The sequence below is a fragment of the Ovis canadensis genome, chromosome 24 (genome assembly GCF_042477335.2).
Source record: "Ovis canadensis isolate MfBH-ARS-UI-01 breed Bighorn chromosome 24, ARS-UI_OviCan_v2, whole genome shotgun sequence".
Lineage (NCBI taxonomy): Eukaryota > Metazoa > Chordata > Mammalia > Artiodactyla > Bovidae > Ovis > Ovis canadensis.
This window is the reverse complement of record NC_091268.1, coordinates 23,124,385-23,152,032: the sequence shown is the minus strand read 5'-3', so window position 1 is coordinate 23,152,032 and position 27,648 is coordinate 23,124,385. Positions and strand designations below refer to the sequence as shown.

The following is a 27,648-nucleotide window of genomic DNA, read 5'->3' as shown; positions in this document are numbered from 1 at the left end:
CCCAATGCGCAAGGAATTGTTTATTCATAAAATATTACCACATATATCTAATCTTATGCAGTAAGATCTGCATACACTATATGCTACTGTATGGCTGGATTTTTGCAGCTTTTTTTTTAAAAATTAAGCATTAACTGAATACAAATAAAATGAGAGACCATCAGAAATTTGGACTAAATCGGCAAAAAGCCCGTTTTACTGAGAGCCACAAAATTTGTGTTTTGACTCTCAAAACCCTCTTGCATCATGGGCTGGTGTGTGCTGGACTCCACAGAGAACATGCAGGTCCCGTCACAGGAAGTAAAACCCTGTCAAATGCATTATTACAACACACAGAGAGACCCCACTAAAACATCACATACCTCACCAAAACTCCAGGGCAGGGTCTGGAAGCTAGACAAAAGCAGTGTAAGGCCACCTGAGCTGATCAAAGTTGTAGCGGCTTCTGAGGAGGGTGCAGGGGCCACAGAAACATCTGCTCAGGATAACCTCCTAAATTTAACTAAACATATGAAATCTTAAGTTTCTTTTCACTTTGAAATACATCCATATAATCTAGTGGATGAAGCGGCAGGCTATACGAAATAAAGTGCAATGAGATTCATCTGCTAAGTCACTACACCTCTCAGAACATTCCAGTAGTAACGGTGCCTTACACCTTCACCGCACTGAGGCTGGCTCGTCCTCTCAGCTGGGTCTTGGTGATCCCCTTAATACTCAACGAGATCAGGAACTTAGCCCAGCTTTCAACGTTGCATGGCAATCTTTAAGGCCAAAAGCCAAAGTGACCCAAGTTTAATGAGTTCCGAGAGCCCAGGGAAAAATATCTCAGCTAGTTATTTTATAAGCCTGAACTTCCATTTTATGTCAAAGTTACATGTGATGACCAAAAACAAAACTGCAGACAAGCCCCAGGGTTTTTTGTTTTTTTAAAATTTATTCATTGAATGATTTAAGGTGTGTACCACTACTCCGGTTGGGTAAACCACACTGAAGAATTTGACTGCAGGTCTTTAGGTTCAGCCAAATGCTTTCCATTCACTTTGCTCTATAAAATACTAAACATTCAATGTAAGTTTTTAATGCTCAGCCATGCTCGGAAGACTGCAGAAGGAGGGGAACCCAACCCACTCACGCCAAGTTAACGTGACAGGAGCAGAACTCATGAGCTGTGACGTCTAAAAGAATTCGAGAATCTAGCTTAAGATGAAAAGAGGTTCTGTTCCCCCAACATAAACTGTTTAAGTTTTAAAATTCTGCCTACACTGTTCTCAAAGAGACTGGAGGAAAAAAGAAAAAAAGAAAAAAATTCAACGTTATTAAAAAAGTATCACACAAATATGCAATCTTCCATGATTTGTTTTGCATCTGAAATGGCACAAAGAAAGGCTGCAAAAAACCTAGCAGTCAGAACTAAATTTTCCTAAGAGAAATTACCTCCCTTTCAACCTCCTGGGTCTCCGGCAATGGGGTGGAGATGGGGAAGGAGTTAACCAGTCTGGTGACAAAACGCATTTAGAATTGAATGCAATGGAAAAGAATAACAATGTTAAAGTTTTTCAAAAGTTTAATGGAGCCAATATATAAATTGTGTTCTGGCAGACGTGAAGACCTGCTTTCTCTTACCAAAGAAAATGGCACATGTTTTATCAAAATTTGACAATCCAGAGTAAAGGGTACTGAGATTCAGAGCACCAACTAAAACAAAAACCACCAAAAAAAATTTTTGTCACTAACTTGGAGAGAGGAACTACACCCAAGGCATAAAGAGGAGATTAAATATGTGTTCCTCAGCCTCAAAAACCTTTAGGAAGGAGTTCTGACCTCTTGTGAGCAACGCTTCACACTGTCAAACCCAATTCCAGAACCTAAATTTACAAAGATAGAAAAACAAAGATAACTCCAAATGCATTTCTTGGTATATTCCAAAAGGAAGTGTCAAGTATTGAGAATACATAAGCGTGCCCATTTCTGGTATAATGATAAACTGTTATAATTCTTCCTATCATATTAAAAAAAAAATCCACTTTTGCAAAAATTTAGAAATGCCTCACTTTCATTCCTAGGTTTAGCATGGAATTGACTTTCTTTAAATAAGGGCTGTATCTATAGTGAATACAGAACTCCAGCTCACACGTTTCCATTCACATCCCACCTGTCAATGAATATTATGGTGAACTTAGCAAAATTTCTTCAAAGATTATTAAATGGCCAGAGAAAACTGCAAACGTTAACAAAGTGCTGTGAGTAATTACTGGAAAAACCCTTATACTGATTTGCAATAGTCTTTAAAGGATAAAAAACAGGAAGTAACTGATACTGAACTATAAGTTTGCAAGGAAACGTTTTCACTGTCCTACTTGAGAGAGAGATATATATATAATGATATGGTAGAATAAATTACAGTACCTGGCAGGCTGACATCAGTTCTTCATCTAAAAAGACTACCATTCAGTTCAAGATATTAAAAATGAAGATGAAACATGCTCTAAAACATTGTAGCTACAAGAGGTCTTATATTTACTCAAAAGAGGAATCTATGAGAACTTTTATTTAGGTCTAACCTAACATCTAGAGGACTTCCATGCGATTCCATCTTTTCCCAGAATGAGATTCCAAACTGCACTTTCTAGGAGAGGGATGTGGAGTTGGGTTTTGCTATTTAAATTGGGATCACATTAATTTTTAGCAGACAAAAGACCTTTCTCTTTCACCCATTCCAATGGAAACTGCACAAAGCAGAACATTCATGAAAACCATAAAACAGAATGTGAAAGACTGCAATGCCTAGCCTCCCCCACCACCCATCTCCCTCTCACTAACACTGAACCAAAAAGGAAGCCCGTTCTCAAGAATTTGTGACCTCTCTACTTCAGGTCTCCATCAATGCAGTCATCGTGTTTACATTTACCATAAGGATAGTACCCTGCTTGGGAAGTAGTACTTGTCTTAAAGATGAATTATTTTAAGCCTACAGGGTTGATGGGGGGGGGCAATTTAATATTGCTACTTTTAGAGCACTAACACACACAAAGTGAATCCAATAAACTTCTGTGTATTGATTCAGTATTGAGTATTAATTGCATGACCGTCATAGCACCTCTTTACATCACACAATCACCAGAATTATAGACTGCTTCAAAAACTAAAAAATAGGGCACAGTTCAATAATAATTCAAAGTTGCACGCTGTTACTAGAGAGAAATCAGGTGCGTGGTACAGTGCTGCTGCAGAAATGGAAGCCTGGAGATCTGACGAGGAAGCCAGATCTTGTGTTTTAGACAATTTTAGAAACCTGGCAATACTGTTGGAGCAAAATACTCAACACAGCAGGAAATGGACCCTCCCCCCCACCCCAAAAAAACCATTCTATAACCAAATAAACATCTGATATTTCCTTTCCCTTTGAGAATAAATACAGTTAAGGTCACTTTTAGCCTTGAAACGGATATATGTTTGCCTATGAGGATCCTACTACACGGTATCTGATGTCCTCTGCTAGGATTATAGTTTTAAGAAAGCCATAGTTACAAGAGGCATCTACTATAAATACCTAGAACTTTCTTTTTATGGCAACCACTATAGGATTCACTTGTCTTAAACAGTGAACAATGGAAGATGGCCTCATATGTTTCCTTTGCAATAATAGTAATATGTTGAGGATCAAGTGGCTTTCAAGCAGCATGGTGGGTGTGAAAAATGTTTGCAGTTTAGATCATTCTGTTGCGTTTATGGGTTGGTGAGTCTGTAATGACATCGCCACACTGGGCTGAGGTACGCTTTCTAGTTCCACCATTGTCCAAGTGGAGTGCCATTTCTTCTGATATGAAAGTGTTCAAATCGACATCATGGAGTCCATTTCTCCTTCGACTAGCATTCGATCCACTGCTTACATGTGTAGGAGAGCCTGGGGTACTCGAGCGCACGCTTATACTAGCCATTGCACCACTAAGACCTAGGAAGAAGAAAAAAGGTTTTAAGAGTTGCTCGATTATTCCACCCTCTCGAAAGCAACCCACTTTTACTTTCAACGTCGTCATCGCGAAAAAGGAGGTCTGCCTATTTTCCTCACAAAGGGGTTCACCGGGGGAGCGGTTTTTCTCCTGAAGGAATGAATCATCTGGCTCTGACACAGGCGATGTTCATGGGTAATACTAATCAATATTTTACAATCCAAATAACTACCAATTACTGGAAGCTTATGATACATGGCAGGTACCCTCCTAGGTGTACAAATCCATCAGGAAATCCTGCCATCTACTCTACGAGGTAAGCACAATCTGTAACAAGAGCTGAGGGAAGAGGTGCTGGCTTTAAACAGAATGTCTTCCTTGTCCTCTCTCTGTGCCAACAGATCCCTGTGCTGTGCTCACGCGCACAGGGGAAGCCTGCAGGCATTTCCAGCCCTGACTGGACTCAACTCTGACATCTCTATAAAGTCACTTTATAATTTAGCATCTAAAACAATACACTATTGAGCCTTAAAAGCAGTCCCTAACTATTAAGAATGATCCTTGGACATCGGATACAAAGTGGTTCTGCCCTGGACAAATCAACCTACATGCTCACCCCAAGGTCTGGACTGTACTCGGGACAGCCTAACAACATCATCTCTAATCCTTCAGAGAAGCGGGGAGAGCAAGGGTGGTATAAAAATTCCTGCTGCCTTGCATTCAAGGTTAAGAGTTACTAAATCCAAAGCATTTCAGCACACATGGTTGGACACTCATTCCTTAGACCCCTGAACAGTTAAAGGAGGCAAATGGATGTTCTGCTTCTAAATGCTCGGGATACACCTGTGAAAGGCATGAGAGGGGCCAGGAGACATGCCACAGCCTTGAATTCAATAACCTGACTTCACTGGATTTTCCTTCTCATGAACTTCCCCTTGGGCTGAGTCTCATAATGGATTTCTTCTTTGCTTGACTGAACTGATACGATCTAGTATAATCAACATTCGCAAAGAACAGGACTCCTATCTCAACAAGTCAGCTTAAAGGTTGATTTCCTAGGGACCCATTCTAATTTACTCTGTAAATGTACTTTAAATTTGATCATTAGGGAACAGAGAATCCTTTTTCCACTTACCATACCAAAGCGTTTAAATTCCCTTTGACACCGTTGTCACTCTACAAATAGCCCGTGAACATCCACCCATCTTTGGTAGGCCCCAACCGCCTCCCAGGTACTCTATGAAGCCCATACCTCCCTTTCTAAGCTGCTCTTAACTCCATCCTGCAGGAACCAACCAGACCTCTGGCAGCAGCAGCACCTTCTCACCCTTCCGCTAGTGGCCAGGGGAAATCTGACCTCATCTCTCATTGGCTCTAAGCCTTTCCAAGGCCAGTGCCCATTAAAAATAAACAAATGCACTAATATTGGAGTATTTCCTGGGTCAGGCACTTTTTTGTTTCATCCTTGGAATAACCCTGAGATCCGTATCCTCTCGCTTTTGCAGATGAAAAACCAAGGTTAAAAGGTTAATAAGTAAGCCACTCGAGGTCACACAGCTAGCAAGCAAAAGCCGGGACCCAAGACGCAAGCACAATCTAAATTCCTAACTCTATCCACCTCCTCAAATCTCAATTCTTTCAGCACGGAAGTAGCCTCAGGAACTTAGGGTTCCAGCCTACCTCGTAGTGTCTCTGTGGCTCCTCTCCCTTCTGCTCTCTTCAATCCCATCCTAACACTCAATCCTTCACTCCCAGCATCAACTCATCTGCGTTTCCTAAAAACGGCCTGGTCTGCACCTGCCTTCCGACATCTGCTCCCCACTGCGTGAAGCCCAAGTCCCTCCCACCTCCGTCTCCCATCCTGGGCAACTTGCCCGGTTCTCCTATCTCTCTGAAACTCTTTCCTGTTCTCAGCCTGCCCACTCCTTCCTCAGTGGCCTTCTCTTCTGTCCGTCTGGCTGACGTCAGCCAGCTACACGCCTTGGCCCCTGAAGCTTACCTACAGGAGTCATTTCCCACATCAGTGCCACAGGAACAGACCTTTTTCCTGAGCTCAAGGGCCCATCCGAATTTCTAGCTGCCTGTTGGTCCTCCAAACCTAACACCTTTGGGGAAAAAACCCACACTGCTTCTTCCCTAGCTCACACAACTTTATTAAAGAAAAGTAAAACAGGAAAGGAGCACCCTGGGCTGATGTCACATAGCACAGCACCACTGCTCCTCTCTCCCCAGACAGTACCTGTTCATCTGTCTCTCGTGAGCGTAACAGTGTCTGGCACGTAACAGAATGCTTCAAGGCTTTACCCCTCACTCTGAAATCCAAAGCTGTTGATGTTTATTCACCTCTCCAATGTCAGGAAACACACCCACGTGGCTCTCTTATATGTCTTTGTCATGAAGATAACACTCAATTATTCCCAGCTTGCTGGGTTTGGTCTTTTGTCTTTAAGTTCTCCATCAAGACTAAACCCCTTGAGGGGGACAGCTGTGCCTTTTTCCTAATCTCGCATCCTGTAACATATTACTGAAAGTGTCCACATACTTGAGACCACCTTTTCATACCTGTTTCATAACGCAGGAGGTTCTAAGGTAATTATGCTGCAAAATATAGGCCCTCGGCAATAAACTGGGCTATTTCAGTAATTAAACTCGGGATCCCCTGAGCATTTGAGACCCCAGAAAGAACAAACTCCGGTCCAATGACCTTCCTGTTAATGTAGGAGCCACGTGGCTGTATGTTTAACATTCAAGGCTCATAAAACGCTCCATCAGAAGTGAAGAGTCACCTCAAACAAATGCTTCAACTGCTATCCTCCATGAAGAAAGAAGAGAGATTTTAAAACATCAATTCGGTCCTTTTGAAAATTCCCCCAGTAACTTCCAGAAAACCACAATCTTTTTTCTGTTGGGTGTATGACCCTGGGCTTAGTTTGACAGCTAAAGCAGAAGTCACAATGTGCAACATTACCTACTGTATTTTCTACTCTCAGCAGTGAAACTTCTTTTCAAGGTTTAACTTAACTAATCTTCCCCAAAAGAAGACTTTTCATCACAAGGGTCAAACAAAAAAATTAAGATTAACAACCAAAAATATATGTATTTTAAACAACCCAAATTTTATTTTATAAACCAGTGACAGCTACTAGGAGATGCTTTAGGAAACCTTAGCTAAGCCACATAAACAATCACAGGCCTATACAAGTACAGAGAATCTAAACATGCTTCAGAACTAAAAACTAAGTTGTATGGCCCAAGGGCATACGACTTAATTTCTACCAAAACACACTTTTTCGAAAGGGCTGTGGGAATATCAATTGACAAAAAGCAGTAGAACAAGCAGTATCATTAGACAGAAAAGTCCCCATTGCTTAATACAAGGTAAACTTAATCGTTTTAAAAAGTGTCTGCATTCCTTTTAAATGATTAGTGCAGGAGTGGGGGTAAAAAAAAAAAAACAATTAGGAGGATTTAATCATACTCTGAAAGCTCCCACGGGAGCAAAAACAAAAGTTACAGTCCAGGTTATAGGAATCTAGGTTACATGGTAAATTGTTAAAAGCACATAACTATAATTTTCATACCAAGGTCATGCTCAGGATCATAAGAAAATCCTGTTTTCAGAATTAATTACATGTAATTCCAGTTTACCAGCACATAGTTAGGTCACACAGAGGCACAAAAAGCAAACGCAGAACCCAGCCAGCTTCCCTTCCTCCGACCCGCAGCCCTGGAAGTGGCCTCGAGGCGGCCTCTACCCTTTCCGCTGGCCGCCCAGCCTCCTGCAGCACCTGCACGCCTCGCCCTGGAGGAGACAAGGCCGACCGTTCACTGTTTACTGCGGATCCACTCAGCGCAGCTCCAGGACCCTCGGGCTCTCTCATCTCGGGCAGAAGGGGGATGTGAAATCCCCGCGACTTGGACCAACTGATTAACATCCTGACTGGAAGCCCTAAGAAGCTGGCATTCTTGCATTTGAAATAACTTGCACTATTCAAATGGCAACAACTCCCTTTGCACACAGTTGTATTCTGAGGTTTCAGGCAAGCAATGTGAGTGAATGTCGTGTTTTAAGTGCACAGGGGGGAGAAGTTCAAGCAGGGAAAAGTGCATTCTACTAGGAAGACTTAGGTAATTTGAAGTAGATACCACTCCCCACCCCAATCTGTGAATTGTAATTCTGAACTTTTATTGAAGTAAAGCACACTAAATCAAACCAATTACAAAGATACATGTGTCACACCAAGAAAACATTTTCAGTTATGCTGACAGCCCAAAATGCTTTCAATTTTTCAGACAGTTTTAATGCCATGGGAAAAATGCTCACGACGTTAAAATGAAAAAAGCAAGATACAGTACCATATATGCAGTATGATCTCAGCTATGAAATAATTTTAATATTTATACATTGAAAAAAAAAAGACTGGAAGAAAATGCACCAAACATTTAACTGCAGTTATCTCTGTAAAGTGGGACAGCAAGATACTGAATTTTTCACTTTTTGGAAATTTTCAAATCTTCCAAGAAATCAGTATTATTAAATCAGAAAACTAGTGAAAAAAATTAAATATTAAAACTGTTTCACAACTACCAACGGATTATTAAGGAAGTACTAGGTGAGTAAACTGGCTTTAAGGCCTGGCTACATGGACTCCTTTTTCACCTCAATGAAAAAAGTGTCCAAGAAAATTTTACTGCAAGTTTTGTATCATTAATGCTGGCAGCTTTAGTTAAGCCCTATCTCCAAGAAACTTCAGTAGCTAATATCTAAATGTTAATAAACAGAAAATGCCAACTTTTCATCAAAAATTTAATGCTATCTTAATTGCCTTGATTGTTTTTCTTCTCAGAGGCTGGTCTGAACAAAGGCTATAATTTAAAAATTCCAGCCTTCAGAAGAGTTTCAATTAAAGATTATTTTAAATAATCAATTTAAAGCAATTAAGAGATGAGATTTGCTTTTGGTGCATTAATCTCTTACATCTTAATTCCCAAATAAGTTTTGCAAACACTTACTGTGAAATAACTACTGACAGTTCTCTGTTATTTCAGGAAGATGCAGAATGTAACATTCAACAAGCATTTATTAAGAACCTACTGTGTTCCACACATTGTGCTAGGAGTGAGGGCAAGATGTGGAAAAGGGATTCTGAAAGACTGGATATAAATCCCCCCACAAGCCAGTTCTAGTCTATTCTCTGCAACTGAAACGGCCAAGAAGCTTCTTTCATATTGTACCATCAATTTAAAAGAACTTAACCTAAGTATTTGTGTGACTATCAACATTTGTTTCTATGTACTTAACTTTATCAATGGAAGAAATAAAAAGTGATAGAAAAAGAGACAGGAACCAAGCATCAATACTCAAATTTCTTCTTAAATGTACAGATCTCAAGGTTACCAGGAAGACACAGGCCAAATGTTGTGACAAAAATAACAAAAGCAACAGAACCTGTGCTCAAAGGAGAAAGAAAATCCTACTGGTCCATACTGCCTAAAATCACAGCTTTCCAAAACACCAGAGGAAGCAGGGAACCATTTTATGACAAATTAGGAATCTGCCTTACATTTTTTTTCTAGGTAAAGATGTCTACCTAACCTTATATCCCTGAATACGATTTCAAATGAATGCCTTTTTCTTCTAAGGCCCTACACTCAGTCTCTCCAGATCCAAGAATCTTGTCAAGCACCTTAATGATCTAAGAGACTAAGGATCACCACATATGCCAGAAAGACTTTGTTAGACATAAGAGAGAAACCAGATATGGAGGCTATTAACTCCTAAAATGACGGATCTGTGCCTCAATCTGATTGGGATTACATGCCTCAAATTGACTAATAATACAATTCTATTAGGCTAGAAACTCCTTGAGAGATTATGTGATTCATCTTTGTATCATCTGCTCCTATCACTAGCCTCTGAAAATCAGAATGCCTGGCTATTTACTGTGCTCAGTAAATGCTGGGCAATAGGAAAGACTACAGAATGACAATATACATTTTTAAATGACCACACCTTTCACAAAAGGATTTTAATTGCATACCACAGTTAGCCAGCCAAACACACTCAAAGACACATGCACACACGCACAAGGGTTTCCAAACCAAAACTGCTTGACTTCAACCCACACTAAATACTATGTCTTCTTCTTAAACGAACAACACATTATCTCAGAACGAAACAAAAAACGTCAAATTTAAAAACACTTTCCCTTTTGGCAAGGGAGGGAATTCTCCAGTATCATATCAAAGGCCAGATTGCCTGCACTTGCCTAAGACCCTTTCAGTACTTACAAACATAGTAGTCCACTGATGTTTAAACAACATGGAAGTAACTTGAACTTGAGCAAGGAGGCATCTTAAAGCCAAATGCCAGTGACAGCAATGGTTCCCCCACCAGTTACCCACTCTTTTAACAGCACACCCTGTGTGAACTGAATAACTTTACAAAGTCAAACCAGGCCCAATGGGATTAGTTCCCTGTACTGCAGTTAAGAATGTTATCAAAATGATTTTTGGAACTAAACCCAAGTGTCTCAGATTTCTATGGAACAGTCTGAACCAGAGCTCAAAACGTACAAAGACCACCTCTAAGATGATCTGAGCAAGAGCAAGGTTTAGCAAGGAGTTAGCAAATGAGTGAGGTCTGACTTGCAGCATCCTCTCCCATCCAGGTCTCTTCCACACCTGGGCCCCATTCTAACTCTGGATCTTTCTCATCTAATCCCCATGATGACCAACAGAACTCCTCTGAGGAGACTATACTTCAATCTAAGGCTTTCTAGACCCAGCACAAGTCAAGTCAGCTCAGAATCTTTCCACCACCAACCTCCCCAGCTTATACCAACATGAAACAAGCTCAAGATCTTAGTAAGTAATAATATAAATAGGTAGTTAACACTAAATTTTAAATTGTCCCTTCCTTTTGAGTAACTGCACATTTAAAAGGCCCCCCTTACTAAAAGGAGAGGCAAAGGACCCTCAAAGGTCACCTAAGCTCCAGGCCTGTTTTTGGAGTATCAGGGCGCTCACAGGACTTGGAACTAACCGGAAGTCCTCTCCTCTCAAGGCAAAGAACACTTTACCTGTGTAAAGGCTAGGTGCTGCGCTTGGCTTCTCACTCTATGTATCGCCTTACAAACAAAACACGTCACCTTTTCAGAGGTGACTGCCCTGGAGAGGTTGGTCACCCTGCCCAAGGTCATACTGGGAACGCAGCCTAGGTACAAAGCCTGAATACTCTTCCTGCTGAAACAAACCAGAAATAGAGGTCACAAGCCATTCATCTTCAAGCCTATGTACCCAGATTCACTTATGGGGAAAACCCCAAGGAAGAAATACCAAACTTAAGCATGTTCTAATGTGTTTAGGGAAGAAAAATAAGCTTAGAGACCTGCTGGGGGGCGGGGGACGGCAAGGTATAAGGAACCCTAAATGTACAAATAGAGGTAACTGAATTTGGGAGCCAGATAGATCTGGAATATCTATTCAAACGTTTACTGACCTGGTCAATTTTAGTCAAATAAGCCTTTCTTCTTCAATAAGATAGCAATAACCCTGGGTAAATGTGGACAGCCCTCCCCCAGCAGGATGCTGACATGACCTAACACTGAAAGGACTGCTTTAATGGTGCCTCATCACCCTCAGGCCCCACTCCAAGCCTCAGCTGTTCAGGGTGAAGAGCTGACTGTGCAAGAGTCCTAGAGTCCTAAGATACACCTGCTCTGTTCTCCATTCTCCTCACCCTCATACTGCAGTCACCCAGGAAATCTGTGAGCCTCAACTCTCTGTAAAAGTTCTCTGCTCTGTTGACTTAACAGACCTCTGAACCCTGTGTCAGGCTCAGGACATATCTATCCCAGGTTCTGTCACAGCCAGCAGCTCTGAGACACAGCCCTGCCCCACCACACCCCCACTCTACGGACAAGGAGAACAGATGCCCCGCTCAGGGAAGACCAGAGAACAGGGAGACTGAAGGCAAGCTTCATCCCGGAGGAGACGTTCCATCAGTCTGAAGGGATCAACAGGCAGAAGAGATAGCTTAGAAAAAACCATGAAGGTATTCAGATGATGATACAATACGGCTAAGAAACCTGACCCAAGGTCAGATCAACTGACAAGGGCCTTACAATGTCATGCTGAGTTCTAACTTCATCCTACAGACCACAGGGAAATGAACGTTATTTTTCAGTGAAGCAACAAGATCAGAGATCACTCCAGTGGTCCCAGGAAGACGGACTGGAGAATGGGTCAACTTGGACTGGGAAGCAAGAACAGGCAGGAGATGATTCCAAGAGCCCAGGGCTCCCCTCCTCCAGAAAAGCCTTCTCTGAACTTATCGCTATGGCACACTGTGGAACTTTCTTTTCTGACCCCAGAACACCCTTACATATGAGATTAAAATCAATTATCCAAGTGTGCACTGGCCTCAACAGAAAAGGAAGCACCCTATTCAATCATATATTCCCTAGAGACTACACAGTATCTGCCACATACACATCTGCTGAGTGCAGAAATGAGGGAAAAAACATGTTTTTGCTGTAGTTGGGGATACCCTGGTGGAGATGTAGGCCAGGGCACAACAGGGTATACATGTTTAAGCAGTCTGGAGAGAGGATCTAAACTGTAAGGACAAATTTTAGAAATTAAGACTAAAAATCCCTTAAAGGGATTGCAGGAGGTAGCTAACAGCTAAATCCAGGGGAATGTAACCTATTCCCCTAAGTCACTGAAAGGTCAGAGGTCAAAGAAGCCTACTGAGAAGACCAGAAAAGGAAAATTTCTAGAAGAGAAAGGATGGCTAAGAGAAGGCTAATCAGAAGACAGGCAGGGAACCACAAAATGATCCAGATGATCTTTGGTCTATCTGCAATCTGTTTACATAAAAACAAGATGCCAGCTATGAATCCAGTTCCCAATAAATTTTAGATAATATTCTTTAAGACAAGCATGATTAAGAAAAGGAGTCATCAACACAGCAAACACATACGCATTTCTCTGATTTCCATGAGTTTAGCATCCAGATGAGGACATATCATGTACACAGAAAATGAACAACATATGCTGCAAACAAGCGCCAAAATAAAGCACTAGATTATATTCCTTAAATTTCAGTAACCATTAGCTGACAGTTTTGATTGAAATTGTTTGGTAACTATTAACTGATGTATTGGGTTCATTTAAAGGTTCATTTAAAGAACCTATGGCTGACCCAATACTTTTAGTTGCAATTGCATATTTAAGTCTAAGGTCATGAGGGGTATTTATCAAAGGACCTTATCATTAGACCCTCACTGTCTAACATGAAATACTCAACAATTATGTCTTGGCCATTTTTATTCAAATAATTTTAAGCATATATGGGAGCATTGGTGGAAATGAGAATTTAGAAGCTGATTAAAAAAAAAATACAAGAGTAACTGTCCTCTTTTGTGAGGACATGAGGTCATCTGTAGAGAAGAATAAACAAACATGACCTCCTACAATGTTTGCTTTGATTAGAAACTTAAAGTTGGACTCAAATTCTTTTCCTACTTCCCCCAGGACCCCAAAACTTCATAAATGTAGCCTCTCCCTCCAAAGAACCCCAAGAACTTCAATCTGACCTCACATTTGGTAGATCTGGCAATGTAAATTATATGCAAAGCCAAATTCTGACAAGCATGCACCCTAATTAGGATATTTCCAAATATATTTCAAAATATCTGAATAGTTTAGACTTCAATTTAGAAACTATTCAATAAATCAGATCATCAGGACACCAGGTTACAAAGTTAGCCATTAATCTAATTTACAATTTAGTTAATAATGTCCTATTATTAGAAATCATTTAAATTACTCAAAATACTCAATTCAGACTAGCATTCTCAATTCATGGATGTTCTTTAAAACCAAAAGAGCACAAAACTCCATAACTTATTTCTGTATACTCTTTACAAGTTCCTCTATTACTGCACTGCAACTTCACGTTTTTACTATGTGAATTCAGTGCATGAACCCTAGGAATCCAATATACGTTTTAACTATGTGAATTCAGTGCATGAACCCTAGGAATCCAATATACGTTTTAACTATGTGAATTCAGTGCATGAACCCTAGGAATCCAATATATTCTGTATTGGCACTACTTCAAAAATCTATCAAAGTGGAAGGTTATTTTTTTAGATAGCTTTAAAATTAAACTTTTTAAAACCCTCACATTCAAACACAAATCAAAATTTTAAATAGTACCTTCCTAAAATTACACCAACACTAAAACTCCCAAAGTTCAGTAAAATAATAAATCACAAAAGTTGAACGAACTCAATTTAAGAAAACAGAATGGGAGCTGGAGAATATAGTAGTTGTGGGGGGTGGGCTCCTGGCTTGTCCTCCTTACAATGTGCACAACTGCACTAAAGGTTTTATAGCAAGGGTGGCATTTATGTATGTTTCTCAAAATTGTTTTCTCTAAGCGTATAATACAGGAAAAAAGACACTCTTAAAAGAGAAATGGAATGAATCGTATATCCACTGGATGACAAAGAAAATCAAAATGTTTAAGGAAACACAACTACATCAAATACTAACATGCACTACAATTAATCTGACAAACTGTACATGCCTAGTAATTTTTTCCAAACTTAGTGGTAAAAGATGTGAAACTTTTAATTCAATAGAACAGATCAATCTCTATTTTGCCTGAGTTTCAAAAATTCCACTATGTTAGGAACAGCAAGCAGTCTTAAGTACTTCATCCATACATCATGAACTTTCTTGCAATAAAATGTTTTTGTGTTTTTAACTAATCATAAACTCACAATCAGGACAGGGAAAAATAACAACACTTTTCCCAAATCCATGTTCTGAATGGGGTTTCAGGTATAAAGAAGCAATGCTTGCCAAAGAGAAAAAGAATCTCTGCAAGCATTAAAGCTTCGATGATACAGAAGCTCTTTGTATATATCCCACTTCTTATTACCAGGTTCCTTTATTTTAGATGACCTCCACTGCGGTCCAGAAATGTTAACTTTTAACAAGGCTCATGACCTAACTCACTAATGACTGCTATCTGCGTAGTCACTTGCACAATCCATGTTTTCATCTTGGCTTCAACACCAAGTCTTGCTATTCTGTGGTTGTATTTTTACAGCAGTATTGAATGACCTATAGAATACCTCTCCCACTTCTATCTGGAAGCCTGCATTAGAGAACAATCAACAACAGACTTACTGACTACATTCCCCAGGCTTCTCCAGTAGGACTTAAACCCATCAGCCAAGAAGGCCCTCTGACAGCAGGTCTGGCCGCTGGGGAGATGGAGATGGAATTGGCCTCTGACAGGCCTGACTATCAAGCAAGGCCCTCCGGACAAGACATAAGGAAAGCTAACCTAACTATTCTCACATCTGTCCTCTCCTTCTCAGGCCCATCAACACTCACCCTCTGCAGGCACACTCAATAACCTAAGCTAACAAAGGGAGTTCCCAAGGGAACTCCCCAGACAGTTACCTGCCTTACTTGCCTGTCATTGACTAGGCTCTCCAGGCAATTATATAGGCGACAGAATTCTTACGGCACAAGAACTTCCTCTTTGACTCAGAAGAGTGAGAGAGTATGTACAACAGAAGTGTAAAGCAATAAATTCTAATCAATGTTGCAAAAGATGCAGTTATTATAACACCAATCAGCTCAAACTAACTTCCAAAAACAGTTTTTAGGATAGGCTGGCTAACATTCAAAAACTGCCCATGTAAGTTCTTAGCTTACATTCTATTTAAAACATTTCTAGAGCAAGTAGGTTCTATTATAGACAAAAAACAGTATATCTGGATCTAAACCTAAATGTGAAATTGGGTCCACAGACACACTCTTAACCATTTTTCCAAAGAAATATGTTTAAACGGCTTTACCATGCAGAGCTATGGCTTCCCGGAAGGGTTGCAAATCAGTCTCTACAGATGAGCTAGTTTCCGTTGAAGTAGCTCGGTTAGGGGACACTACAGTCAGTCTTGGGGGAGCTCTAGAATTTCGTGGTGGAGGAACCTTTCCACACAGGAAGCTGATCAAATCTTCTCTACGAATAGTTCTTCTGCGCTTTTTAACCCAAGCCAACACATCCTTATTGCGTCGCTGATAGCCAATCTGAATTCCAATATCAAAACTTCTCTGATGAGTATCCACGCTTTCTGTTAGAAAAAAAGAAGAAAAAGATACATGATCATCAGTAGAGCCAAGGCGCCTTCCCTCCTACAGAAAACCATTTTACAAATTCACCAAAATGAGTATCATTAAGTAGGGGGCTCCACTGAACTTCATTCATGTTTATAATGTTATACATGACATCTAATCACAACTGCCTAAATTCAGTCAACACATCACACAATCCTGGAACTTCTGTCTTGTTCTTTTAAAAAAAAAATCAGATAAAAAGGACTAATTATTAGCCAAATTATTAGCATTTTAATAATGTTTCTTAAAAAGCTAACTACCTAAGCAACCTAGCTTATTTAACAATGCTGCTGCTGCTGCTGCTGCTACTAAGTCGCTTCAGTCTGTGCAACCCCAGGGACGGCAGCCCACCAGGCTCCCCCGTCCCTGGGATTCTCCAGGCAAGAACACTGGAGTGGGTTGCCATTTCCTTCTCCAATGCATGAAAGTAAAAAGTGAAAGTGAAGTCACTCAGTCATGTCCAACTGTTAGCGACCCCATGGACTGCAGCCCACCAGGCTCCTCCGTCCATGGATTTTCCAGGCAAGAGTACTGAAGTGGGGTGCCATTGCCTTCTCCAGTATTTAACAATGCTAACAATGGGTAAATCACTAAACGTTTATTATTACTTTGCCCAGCTTCACCTGAGAAAAAAGGTACATGAATACCTTGCACTACCGTCCCCTCAGTGCAACTGAGGCAACAGGCCCTGGGTGACCATCACAGGATTCAAGAGCTACAATTTTTGGTCCAGAGTCTGTGGGCCTTAACCACTAAGCTATGTTGTCATCTCAGAAAAACGAACTCTCAGGAATTCTACCCAGGAGCATTCACATCCTTCAACAGATGACTGAACAGTGCCACAAGTCACTCAGGTTGTGCTCTCCTTGCAAGTACCGTGTCGCTTCAGACAGGTACTCCTACTGACAGGTTCAGCATCAAGAACTGGACACTAAAAGCAGGAGCAGGGCTTCCAGGTGGTGCAGTGGTCAAGAATCCACCTGCCAATGCAGGAGATGCAGAAGACATGGGTTCAATCCCCGAGTTAAAAGATCCCCTAGAGGAGGAAATGGTAACCCGCTCCAGCATTCTGGCCAGAGGAAATCCCACGTGACAGACAAGGGTCACAAAGAGCCGGACATGACTGAACACACATACACAGACACAGACACACACACTGTAGCAAATATTTTAAAAATTTAAGGGAAAACTAATACTGACTGACTAGTCACCAAAACCAAATAGCACTGCGGAAACAAAAAGCCACACTCATTTCCCTAGGAATGTTTTCATTCTGCTTCCAGTTCCCAACAGTTTTCTGTAACTTCTAACCATTCCCAAAAGACCCTGTCCTAAAACCTATGACTGGTCTCCTCACCTCCCAGTAGATACTGCCCCCTGTACACACTGAACCCAAATTTTCAGAGGAAAACCATGATGCCTGCCCTTTAGCGGCTTTACAGTTGAAAGAAAAATACCTGGGAATTTAAGTTACTGCAATTTTTAGTTGAGCTGTTATCTTAGCAGGAAAATCATTAATACATCTTTAACGACATTAGAGAAGATGGTTCCTTTCCCCAAGTACGAATTCTCATTTAACACACAGAATCATTTCTCTATTACTTTTCCTGGCTTTGATTTTAATTCTATCTGCTACATCTAAAGTAGATGCTGAAAGGATAAGCAAACCAGTGACTAAAGAAAGAGCTGTGTCCCAAGAAAGGTAACAATCCAAACATCACAGAGGCTCCCAAGCTACTTGAATTTGCATTATTAAAAAACATGGGGACTTCCCTGGTGGTCCAGGGGGTTAAATCCTCTGGGTTCCCAATGCAAGGGGCCTGGAGTTCAATCCCTGGTTGGAGAACTAGATAGATCCCACATGCCACAACTAAGACCCTGCACAGCCAAATATTTTTTTAAAAAAGCAACAGGGTAGCACAAACAGAACTTTATAATAAGGCCTATTCTTTAGCAGATGATCAGTTCTTGATGCTAAGAAGAAAAACGGAACAAGTTGGTCATGCGAGTACTCTAGAATAGATTCCATCACAGCTTTCTAATTTTACAGATATAAATGCTACTCCTGAATGATTTCTCCAGTGTCTCACTACTAGTATGCCCAAGTTACAGTGTGAATCAATGCATTCTGATTTCTCATTTTATCATCAACAAAACAAAGCATGAACCCCATTTAAAAAGTGAATAGCATTTAAGAGGATAAGTGCCTTCCCATCTCTTAAAGACTTAGATTAAGCCAACCTTAGATAAAGGGTGGATAATCTCTAAGATGACCTTGTAAGGCTGCAGGGTGTAGACCCTAAGTGACTTTTAAGAGAAATTAAGTTATGGAGTAAACTAACCCCACCCCCATGCGACCACAAAAATGAGGGTAGCTGTCCAGTGTGATGCTTCTACAAGAAAGCAGGTTTCTACAAACCTGCCCGACCTGAGAGCATCGTTGTAATCAAGCTCTTAACAGAGAAGTTTCTGTTTCCACAAAGAATGACCTGAGAAATTTTAATTTTTCGAGAACCAAATGGGGGTAAGCCCAGAACTGGAAGTACATAGGGAAAAAGTTGAAAGCATGAAAGGGGTACAAGAAACAAGTCTGAAGCAAGCACGGGCAGTACAAAGTAAGATGAACCAGGCATGGAAATGTACACCTGACAAAACAGACAGCAAGGCTGAACCTGATACAGAACTCAAGAGCCAAAAGAAGGAACCACGGGAGGTGGCTTCAGAAAAAGAAAACAAAAACCTGACAATCCTGGGAATAAAGAGCTGTGATTTGTTTTGATTTGAACACATGAGGAAATCCCGAAAGTCAGATCTGCAAAGGGCTGATGCTTTAATCACAGAGCTGAACAAAGCTGAAAAACTCAATATTCATAGTTTTAAAAGCAGTTATGTAACAAGCTGTGACCCTCTTAAAATACTGACCAATCGTTTCATCTTCAAAAGTTCTGCACAAGTCTCAACATCAGAACCAACCAAGAACACACTAAGCACATTGTAAGCAGACTCTTAACAGACGAAGAGGTACAAGAGCAGAAAAGCAGACTGAACATTCATGTCTTCAGGTACATGCTTTTGCACTGTCATGGGCATAAATTTGCTCTTATACCATTACAAAATATCCTGAAAGCCAAAGCCAAACACTACCACATAAATTAACCCAATCTCCATCATTTCCTTAAACCAAGAATATCATGCTGACACTGTAGTTCTTTACAGTTCTTTAACACCATAAAGAAGGCTGAGCGTTAAGAATTCGAACTGTGGTGCTGGAGAAGACACTTGAGAGTCCCGTGGACTGCAAGGAGATCAAACCAGTCAATACTAAAGGAAATCAACCCTGAATATTCGTTGGAAGGACTGATGTTGAAGCTACAATACTTTGGTCACCTAATGCAAAGAGCCAACTCATTGGAAAAGACCCTGATGCTGGGAAACAGTGAAGGCAAAAGGTGAGAAGAGGACAGCAGAGATGAGAGGGTTGGATGGCATCACTGACTCAATGGACATGAATCTGCACAGAGTCCAAGAATAGTGGGAGGAGAGAGGAGCCTGGATTCTTGCAGTCCATGGGATGGAACAGTCAGACAGGACTTAGCAACTGAACAAATGTTGAAGAATTCTGAAGAGTTATTTGGTTGAAAATGAAACCTTCCTATCACATTCTGAACTAAGCGGAAGAGATAAAATGCTCATTGGAGAATCTTAGGAATAACTAGACTAGATTTTTAATCACAGGTTACTTTAGGATCTAGTAGGATAATAAATACTCAAAGATGGCCTCCAGAAAGCTCTCGGCCAAAGACTGCTTTGAATGCATCTGAACTGTGTCAACTAGACCACCAAGTTCTAGAAGGGCAGAGCACAGAAAGCTGTGGGACAGAGTCTTGTGTCCAACACTATTTTACTGATGCCAAAGCCACTGCAGCAAACAGCCATAAGCGTGAAGGTTAGGAAAAGCCCAAGGGCATCAAAATGTCAATCTAACCTCTAATCACAACACATTCATTTCCTTAGTCAAAACAAACTGATTCATACAAGAAACAGTAGACATCTTTGCTTCGTATTGAAAAAAAAAGTTTTTATATTAAGTAGCCGAAGTAATAGCTAAAGTAATAATGGAAGAGAGGGAAGCCTGGCATGCTACCGTCCATGGGGTCGGAAAGAGTCGGACACAACTTACCAACTGAACAACAACGCAAGTAGCTGACACTGAACTCAAAGAATTTTTATTAGTCTCATTTTTCCACCACTGGCAAGGGATAGCAGGCAAAGGATCCGTGATTTCTGAGACGAAGACCAAATGCAAAACTTTGTTACATGAAACAGACATAACCAGATTTCATGTATGAGTTAACCAAAGCAGATATCCCAATTTCATAAACAAGGAATTGGAACTGAGGCTCAAAGGGCCTTGCCCAAAGTTAGACAGCGAAAGCTCTTTCTACAATAGATTTCTTCCTCAACAACAGAGAAGCCATCTTCCATATCTTTAGGGGACCTACAAACCAGAAAACCAGATAGACCAAAGTGCATTTCCAAGGAATACTAACAACTTAGAACATTTGAACTTAGAATTAAATCTGCACTAACCAACTACTCTGCTCTAGGAAAAAAAAAAAAAAATATATATATATATATATATATATATATACAATGTTTCATTAGAAATAATTTGAGTCCTGTCAAAAAAAGTTTTTCAATTGTTTTAAGGAAGTAGTTTCTATACATTCTGTAACATAGTATCCAAAATAAACAACTTCTAGGTAACTTATGCACTGACTTAAATCCTCACCTAGCATGAATGGCAGGACTCAGGGAGGATGCAAGCGGCCCCCTGCCTGCCATCCAGTCTGTGTCCTCCCTCTCCTAAAGGTATTCCAAGTCTCTGGCTAGCTCTGGGGAAACCTTCCTCCACATTTGCTCAAATGATGAAAGTTTGGTTTAGTCTCAAATCTGTACAACCCCAAACCCATGTCATTTTTCAGGCCAGAATACTGGAGTGGGTTACCGTTTCCTTCTCCAGGGGCTAATATACTGAAACTAGACTAATGATAAAGCCCAGAGGGGTAGATCCACACATGGGAGGAAAAGCGCTGCAGAGGAGGGAGGGCTGAGCCACTGGGTTCAGTCAATCCCACCCTCAGGCTTCAAGCTAGAGAGCAGCCAATCCATGTCCAGCCTGACTTTTATCTTCTGGTCTCTGCAGCCAAAACCTTTTACAGAGAAGATACACATAAGAAACCGATTTTTCTTCTGTAACTCTTCACAGATAAACAATAATGGTAATGACTGAGGCTGCTGCCTAGTGAGACTCTGGGTAATCTTAATCCATACTAAGATGTTTTGAACACTCTCAAAGTAAAAGTGAAGTCACTCAGTTTGGTCAGATTCTTTGCAATCCCATGGACTGTAGTCTGGCAGGCTCCTCCAGGCCAGAATACTGGAGTGGGTTGCCATTTCCTTCTTTAGGGGATCTTCCTGACCCAGGGATCAAACCCAGGTCTCCCGCATTGCAGGCACTCTAGCAACTGAGCCAACAGGGAAGCCCCAACAGTCTCAAAACTCAATGGTTTTCTGTAGCAGGAGAGTTACAAACCAACTCCAAGGTCAAAACATAAGCTCAAACTTCAGTATCTGCCTGCAGGTAGATTATACTTTCTCTGACCAGTTATTTAAACACCCCTCATCCACAAATTTTTAGTACGTGCTGTTCACTTTAGTTCACATACAAACCCAAGAGGGCCACACTGAAGTGAGAACAACATACCACAGAGGATCTGGCATCAAGATGTCTCAAAACTAAGGACATTAAAGGGCATCCTACCGTTTTTCTCCCCTGTCAATTCTATTTACATTTAGCCCTCTTAAGGAAAGATGAAGACACGCCACAAGTTATTCCAACAGAAGGAAATTTCTTCCCTTCATGTTAAGCACAGTCCACAGCCAGAAACATTATCTGAAAAACAGGACCAACTCGTAGTCTGTGACCGCCAACACAGTCCTCACTTGAAGACTCACTACATGCCACACTAAGAGCTTGGTTGCTAAGTTGTGGGTACTTAAACCTATTTCCAGTTGAGAAAATGAACGCACATTATAGTCAAATAGTTTTTGTTACATTATCTGTCTCCAGGGTCATATAACTAAGTAGAAAGAACAATCTCAACTCTGAACTGGAGGCATCATGGGGAAGACTCCATGATAATGATGCCCTGGCCTTCTGCAAGCGCTGCTAGATTCACACCTTGAGGACAAAAGCTGTGCAAGGAGAAAACCACAAACCTCTTTAATATAAACTATATCATAAGATCAACATATAAGGTAGAAGTCAGTATGCAACTCAAGTTTCAGACACAGTTTTAAAATGCAGACAGCTTAACATAAGACAAAAATCAGGAAAGACATGACAAAGCTGAGAGCAATAAGACAGAGAGAAGGGTGAGAAGCGGTGCAGGCAAGCACTGGCTCGCAGGTGACTGCTGCAGAGCCAGCGGAGCACAGTGCCCATGTCCGATGACCAGGAGGCTCCACAGGACAGCTCTGTCCTCCAGGAAATGGCCACTACCATAAGCCTCTGACAGTAGAAGCAATTTCGAACTAATGAGTCAGGAGAGAGATCGAAACCAGTCAGCCAAGGAAACGGGAGGTGGATTTAAGAGGCAGACAGGCTTGACCAAGCAGTTCTCAGATAAGCATCAAGCTGGACTAAATTAAAAACCTTAACTCTCTTTTAGTTGTAGGGATCAAAAAAATGTACTAAGCCAGGGACACAACCCCACTGAATATTTAACAAACAGCACTTCCTTTAAATTTACCAAGTCAAAGTAGAAACCACCACCAGTCATCAGAACGTTCTTCCCTTTTCATCCTTCCAAGGATGCCCATGTCTGACCCAACTTAGTATGTGAAGTGGGAGGAAACCATGCACTCCATTTCGCTGAGTTCCATCCACACTGAGATGCCCCAACTCACTCTCCTCCAAGTCTCCAGCCACATGTAACCAAACCAACTGAACGTTCCATGTTTCAAAACCCCACAGGCAATCAAAAGGGGCCCTCTGCTAGACTTTTACCTCACTCTGACTTTCCTAAGCACTCACTGTAGCTGTTATCAAGAAGCTAGTAAAAGTGCCAACCTCTCTCCAGGCTGGGTGAGGCAAAATGAGCCATTTTTAGCTTGTAAGATAAGTGCTTAATCATACAAAGTACAAGAGCACTGTCCATTTACAGGGATCCCTCAAAACCATCTCCCCACCCACCCCCCTCCTGGAAATTACATTTAGATACTGAATCAGAACTGTGACTAAATATACCACTACTTACAGCTGCATATACTGTGACACTACCTTGCTAATTTTATTGATTCTATTTAAAGTGCTCAATTATTAATACAGCTGCATTCTTGTTCTCTGAAGACCACACCCTGAAAAGGAGGAAGAATGTGAGGACCTGCAGAGCTCATCCACACTTTCCTTGAATCAACTAAACAAAGAAAAATACTGCTACACAACCAAATTCCACAAACCACAATTAACCACTCCTCAGGTAAAAAGAGGATAGTAAAAGGGGATGTATTTCATTTTACAGAAATAGGATAAAAAATAAAACTAAGGCTGGACTGACAATCTAGCATATGCAATTAATGCAAGAATTTCATGTTTGTTTAAAAAGGAATTCAATGTCTTTCTTCAAGTTTTCTGAACAAAGAAAAACACCGTTAAGAAGCATTTTCAAATCAAGTAAATTAGGGATTATTTCAGAGTTCAGCTTCTGAATCCATTTTTTTAACATGAAAAATTAACACTAAAGAAAACTGCCAGCTATAGTCCTAAGGAGATACATTCCAGAAGCACACCAACAGCACCAAAATCGTAGAACATTCATTATCTGTGTATGTCCTCCCTAGTCAAAGAGCCTGGCACATAAAAAGGACTTAAACTAAAAAATAACTGCTAAAACTGAGTGGATACACTGTGACACCTCCACACAACAGAAGCCCGTCAGGAAGGTGGGGGGGAGGGGGGGTTACTGAACTGTTTGTTATTATCAACAATGTGAACTAAATGGAGCATCTCAGAAACATGGAAAGTGGAAGAAGCCAGTCACAGAAGACTCCACACTACACAGTTCTATTTGCTAAATTAAAGAAACGCAAAAACCATACATACAACAATCAAATCAGTACTTGCCAGGGGCAAGGGTGAGGGGATAGATATATCCTATTTACTAACAAAGTAGTTGTCAAATTCAACTTATACATCTCAAAAGAATGATCTTTACTGTATGTAAATTATACTTCCAGAAACTGGAATTTTCCAAAAAATGAGCTCCAACAATTATTTCAAAATTTCCTGTTTGGGTGAAACCTAGAGCAATTCCAGACAACGTTCAAAACCCTCAAGTAGTAATGGATGCTAAAAGTCAAATTTTAAGCAAATCAGCTACATAAAATCAAAGCTGACCACTGGGACACCATTTAATCATTTCCCTTTTTTCAGTAAGCCTGCACTATTAGTTCATTATTCCCTGAAATTAACATTCCATTCACCAGTTTAATCTTACATTCTCAAATTATCATCCCAAAAAACTGCAAGATCAACCCAGGAAATCCAAAATAAAGGACGTTTTCCCCTAAAGAGTACTATTTTAATTTGCTCTAAAGAGTACTATTTTAATTTGCTCATTCTTACACAAGAATGAAAATCTGAATCAAGTCTGCTCCACAGCCTGTTTCAACCTATTTTGATAATTCTGAAATGCACAAAGCTCTATTGCAAGTATCAGCAATTTCTAGCCGTTTAAAAGCATTTAATTACATTTTTACTAAGATTAACACTCAAATTCAATTCCTTTTTCCACAGAAACCTTGCCAAAAATCAAACCCAAATTTCCAAATCTTCAAAAATCGAGTAATACACAAAAATCTAAACCCACTGTTACTGAGAGTGCAATGGGCAAGAATATTCAGGCACATATGGTGGCGGGGGTGGGATTAACTGCATAAAGGCACTACCAAAAAACACCAATCAACTCAAACCGATCAGATTTCCTACCTACAATGAGATGTCAAATAGAAACTAGCTCTGAAAGCAAATATCTGATGCAGTTGCTAGGAAATAACAGCATGTTCAGGTGAGCACAGATTATTCCAACTGGCTAGTTTCCAATGCACCTAAATGCAGGGCCTGCAGGAAACTGCCTTCCACGAGATCCTTTTCCAAAAACAAGTGTCCCTCCCACTTCTGTCCTTGAGACAAATTCTTCCCCAGATGCCCAAAGAGCACGTCTGGCCGGCTGGAGTGCTGGGCCTCTCAACTTGGGCACTACTACCATCTGGGACCTGGGGTAGGGACTGGTAGGCGGTCTCACGCGCAGCAAGCCTATCAATGATGACATTAGCGTGCTCCTTGCAGGCGTGTTCAGTCGTGTCCGACTCTCTGCGGCTCTATGGCTCCTGCCAGGGTCTTCTGTGCATGAGGATTTTCCAGGCAAGAATACTGGAGTGGCTTGCCATTTCCTTCTCCAGATCTTCCTGACCCAGGGACTGAAGCCGAGTCTCCTACGTCTCCTACATCTAACCACTGAGCCATCGGGGAAGCCCCCTAGAGTACCCCAGACACAGCCAAATGCGGGCGAGGGGGCCAAACGACCCCAGATGAGACTCCCGTTATCTGGAGATGACATCACAGCAGCGGAACCCTCCAGTTGCAAGCTACTGAGACTTAAGTGGCTGGATTCCGGGGCAGGAAACACTCCGGCGATCGAGATCGAGGCGGCCCTTGCACTCAGAACACCCGACCGAAACCCGGACGCAGGCTGCCCTCCTCCCGCCCCCGCCAGCGGCAAGGCTGCAGGTTCTCTTTACCTTTGTAGAGATTCGTGACGGCGGTGGCTGCGTTTTGGAAGGGAACCCACAGAGAAAGTCCTGGCTGCTGACACACCCGGTCTGAAAAACGACGAAAGGAATAGGGAAGACAAAAAAAGAGAGAGAGACACAGAGAAACACACAAAGACACAGAGAGAAAGAGAACAAGCGATGAAACTTGGGCGTCGATCATTCGGCAACGGCCATATTAGGTTTCGCCATTTTGTTCAAGTTTCGTGATCCCGCGCGGGGTGGTGGGCCCGACGAGAAGAGGGGGTCGGCGGCGGGGCGGCCCGGGGAGCCGCCGGAGCTCGGGGCGGAGGGCGAGGGGGGCACAGCCAAGGGCCGAGGCGCGGCGGAGGGAGGCGGCCCCTCGCAGTCCCCGCCCCGAGGCCGGCTGCGGCACAATAGGGCCCCGGGGCCTCCTCCCTTCGCCATTTTGTGACCGGGGGCTCCTCCCTCGCCCTCCCCGGCCCCGGGGAGGCGCCGGCGACCCGGCCTCAGAAGCGGGCAGGGGACCCCCTAACCTGAGCCCCGCCGGGGGTGCGGCCCCCAAACCAGGCGCCCCCCAACCCCGCCCCGAGCCGGGCCCCGGCCGCCCCCCCACCCCGAGCCCCTCCCGAGGGCCCGCCTCCCGCGGCGCCATCTTGCGGGGAGGGGGCGGCGGGGACGCGGCACGGCGGCCCAAGCCCCCGACCCCGGGGCTGTCCCCCCGCCGACGGCCGGCCAGCCCCGCGGGGGCGCAAGATGGCGGCGGCGGCGGCCCTCACCTTTGTAGAGCTGGGCCACGGCGGTGGCCGAGTTCTGGAAGAGGTGCCACAGCTTCTGTTGCTTGTGTTCGGGCTGCGCGGCGGCCGCCGCCTCCTCCTGCAACTCCGGGGGCAGCTGCTCGTCCTGCTCGGCCTCGGCCAGGCACTGCCGCTCCCACTTGGAGAACCAGTGCTCGGGCCCGTGCTCCTGGATCTCGGCCTCGCCCTCCTCCTTCCGCTCCTCCATCCTCCGCGGCCTCCCGCGGCCTCGCCGCCGCCGCGGCCGCGTCCTCCTCAGGCGGGACCCCCGCGGGAGCGTCGTCGTCGAGCGGCCCGGCGGCGTGGCCCAGCTACCGGCGGCGGCGACGGCTCCTCGCGGCGGCCCAGGCCTCCTGCACCCCGACGGCCTACGAGCCCCGCCCCGCGGCCCCGCGCTGCCCGGGACGACCCCCTCCCCGGGCCTCCCCACCCCCGGGCCCTGCCGAAGGTCGCCGCGGGCCTGATCAACGCCGATTCCCCTTGCCTCGCCGGCCCGAGCCCGTCTACCGCCCCGCCATGGCGCCGCGGCCTCCCTAGGGCCGCTGCCGCCGCAAACCGCCTAGCCCTGCGCGCAGCCCGGCTTGCGCCGCCGAGCCCACCCCGAAGACTGAGGAACGTCGTCGTCGCCGCGGCTGTCGACGCCTCTGCGGCTTCTGGTCTCCGCCCTCCCCCGCCCACATGCTGACTGGGGGAAGCACCGCCCACTTGGCCCCGGCTCCCCCCCCCGGTTGGGGCGCGCCCGCTCCAAGGGCCTCCATTGGTCCGATCCGACCGGTTCCGCGTGCCAGCCTATGATTTCAGCGCCGTGATTGGCTAGTCGGCCTGTCCGCCTGACG

The 27,648-nt window shown here is 43.0% G+C and overlaps 1 protein-coding gene across 1 annotated transcript; it reads right to left on the bottom strand.

Annotated features, from left to right (window-relative positions):
• Positions 1-917: 917 nt before the first annotated feature.
• Positions 918-27,474, bottom strand: HAPSTR1 (HUWE1 associated protein modifying stress responses). The gene is made up of 4 exons (XM_069570679.1): positions 26,795-27,474; positions 26,025-26,105; positions 15,842-16,117; positions 918-3,955 (listed from the first exon to the last, which is right to left on the bottom strand). Exons 1-4 carry the CDS (start codon positions 27,018-27,020, stop codon positions 3,711-3,713), a joined length of 828 nt encoding a protein of 275 aa, XP_069426780.1. The 5' UTR covers positions 27,021-27,474; the 3' UTR covers positions 918-3,710.
• Between the last annotated feature and the right edge of the window lie 174 nt (positions 27,475-27,648).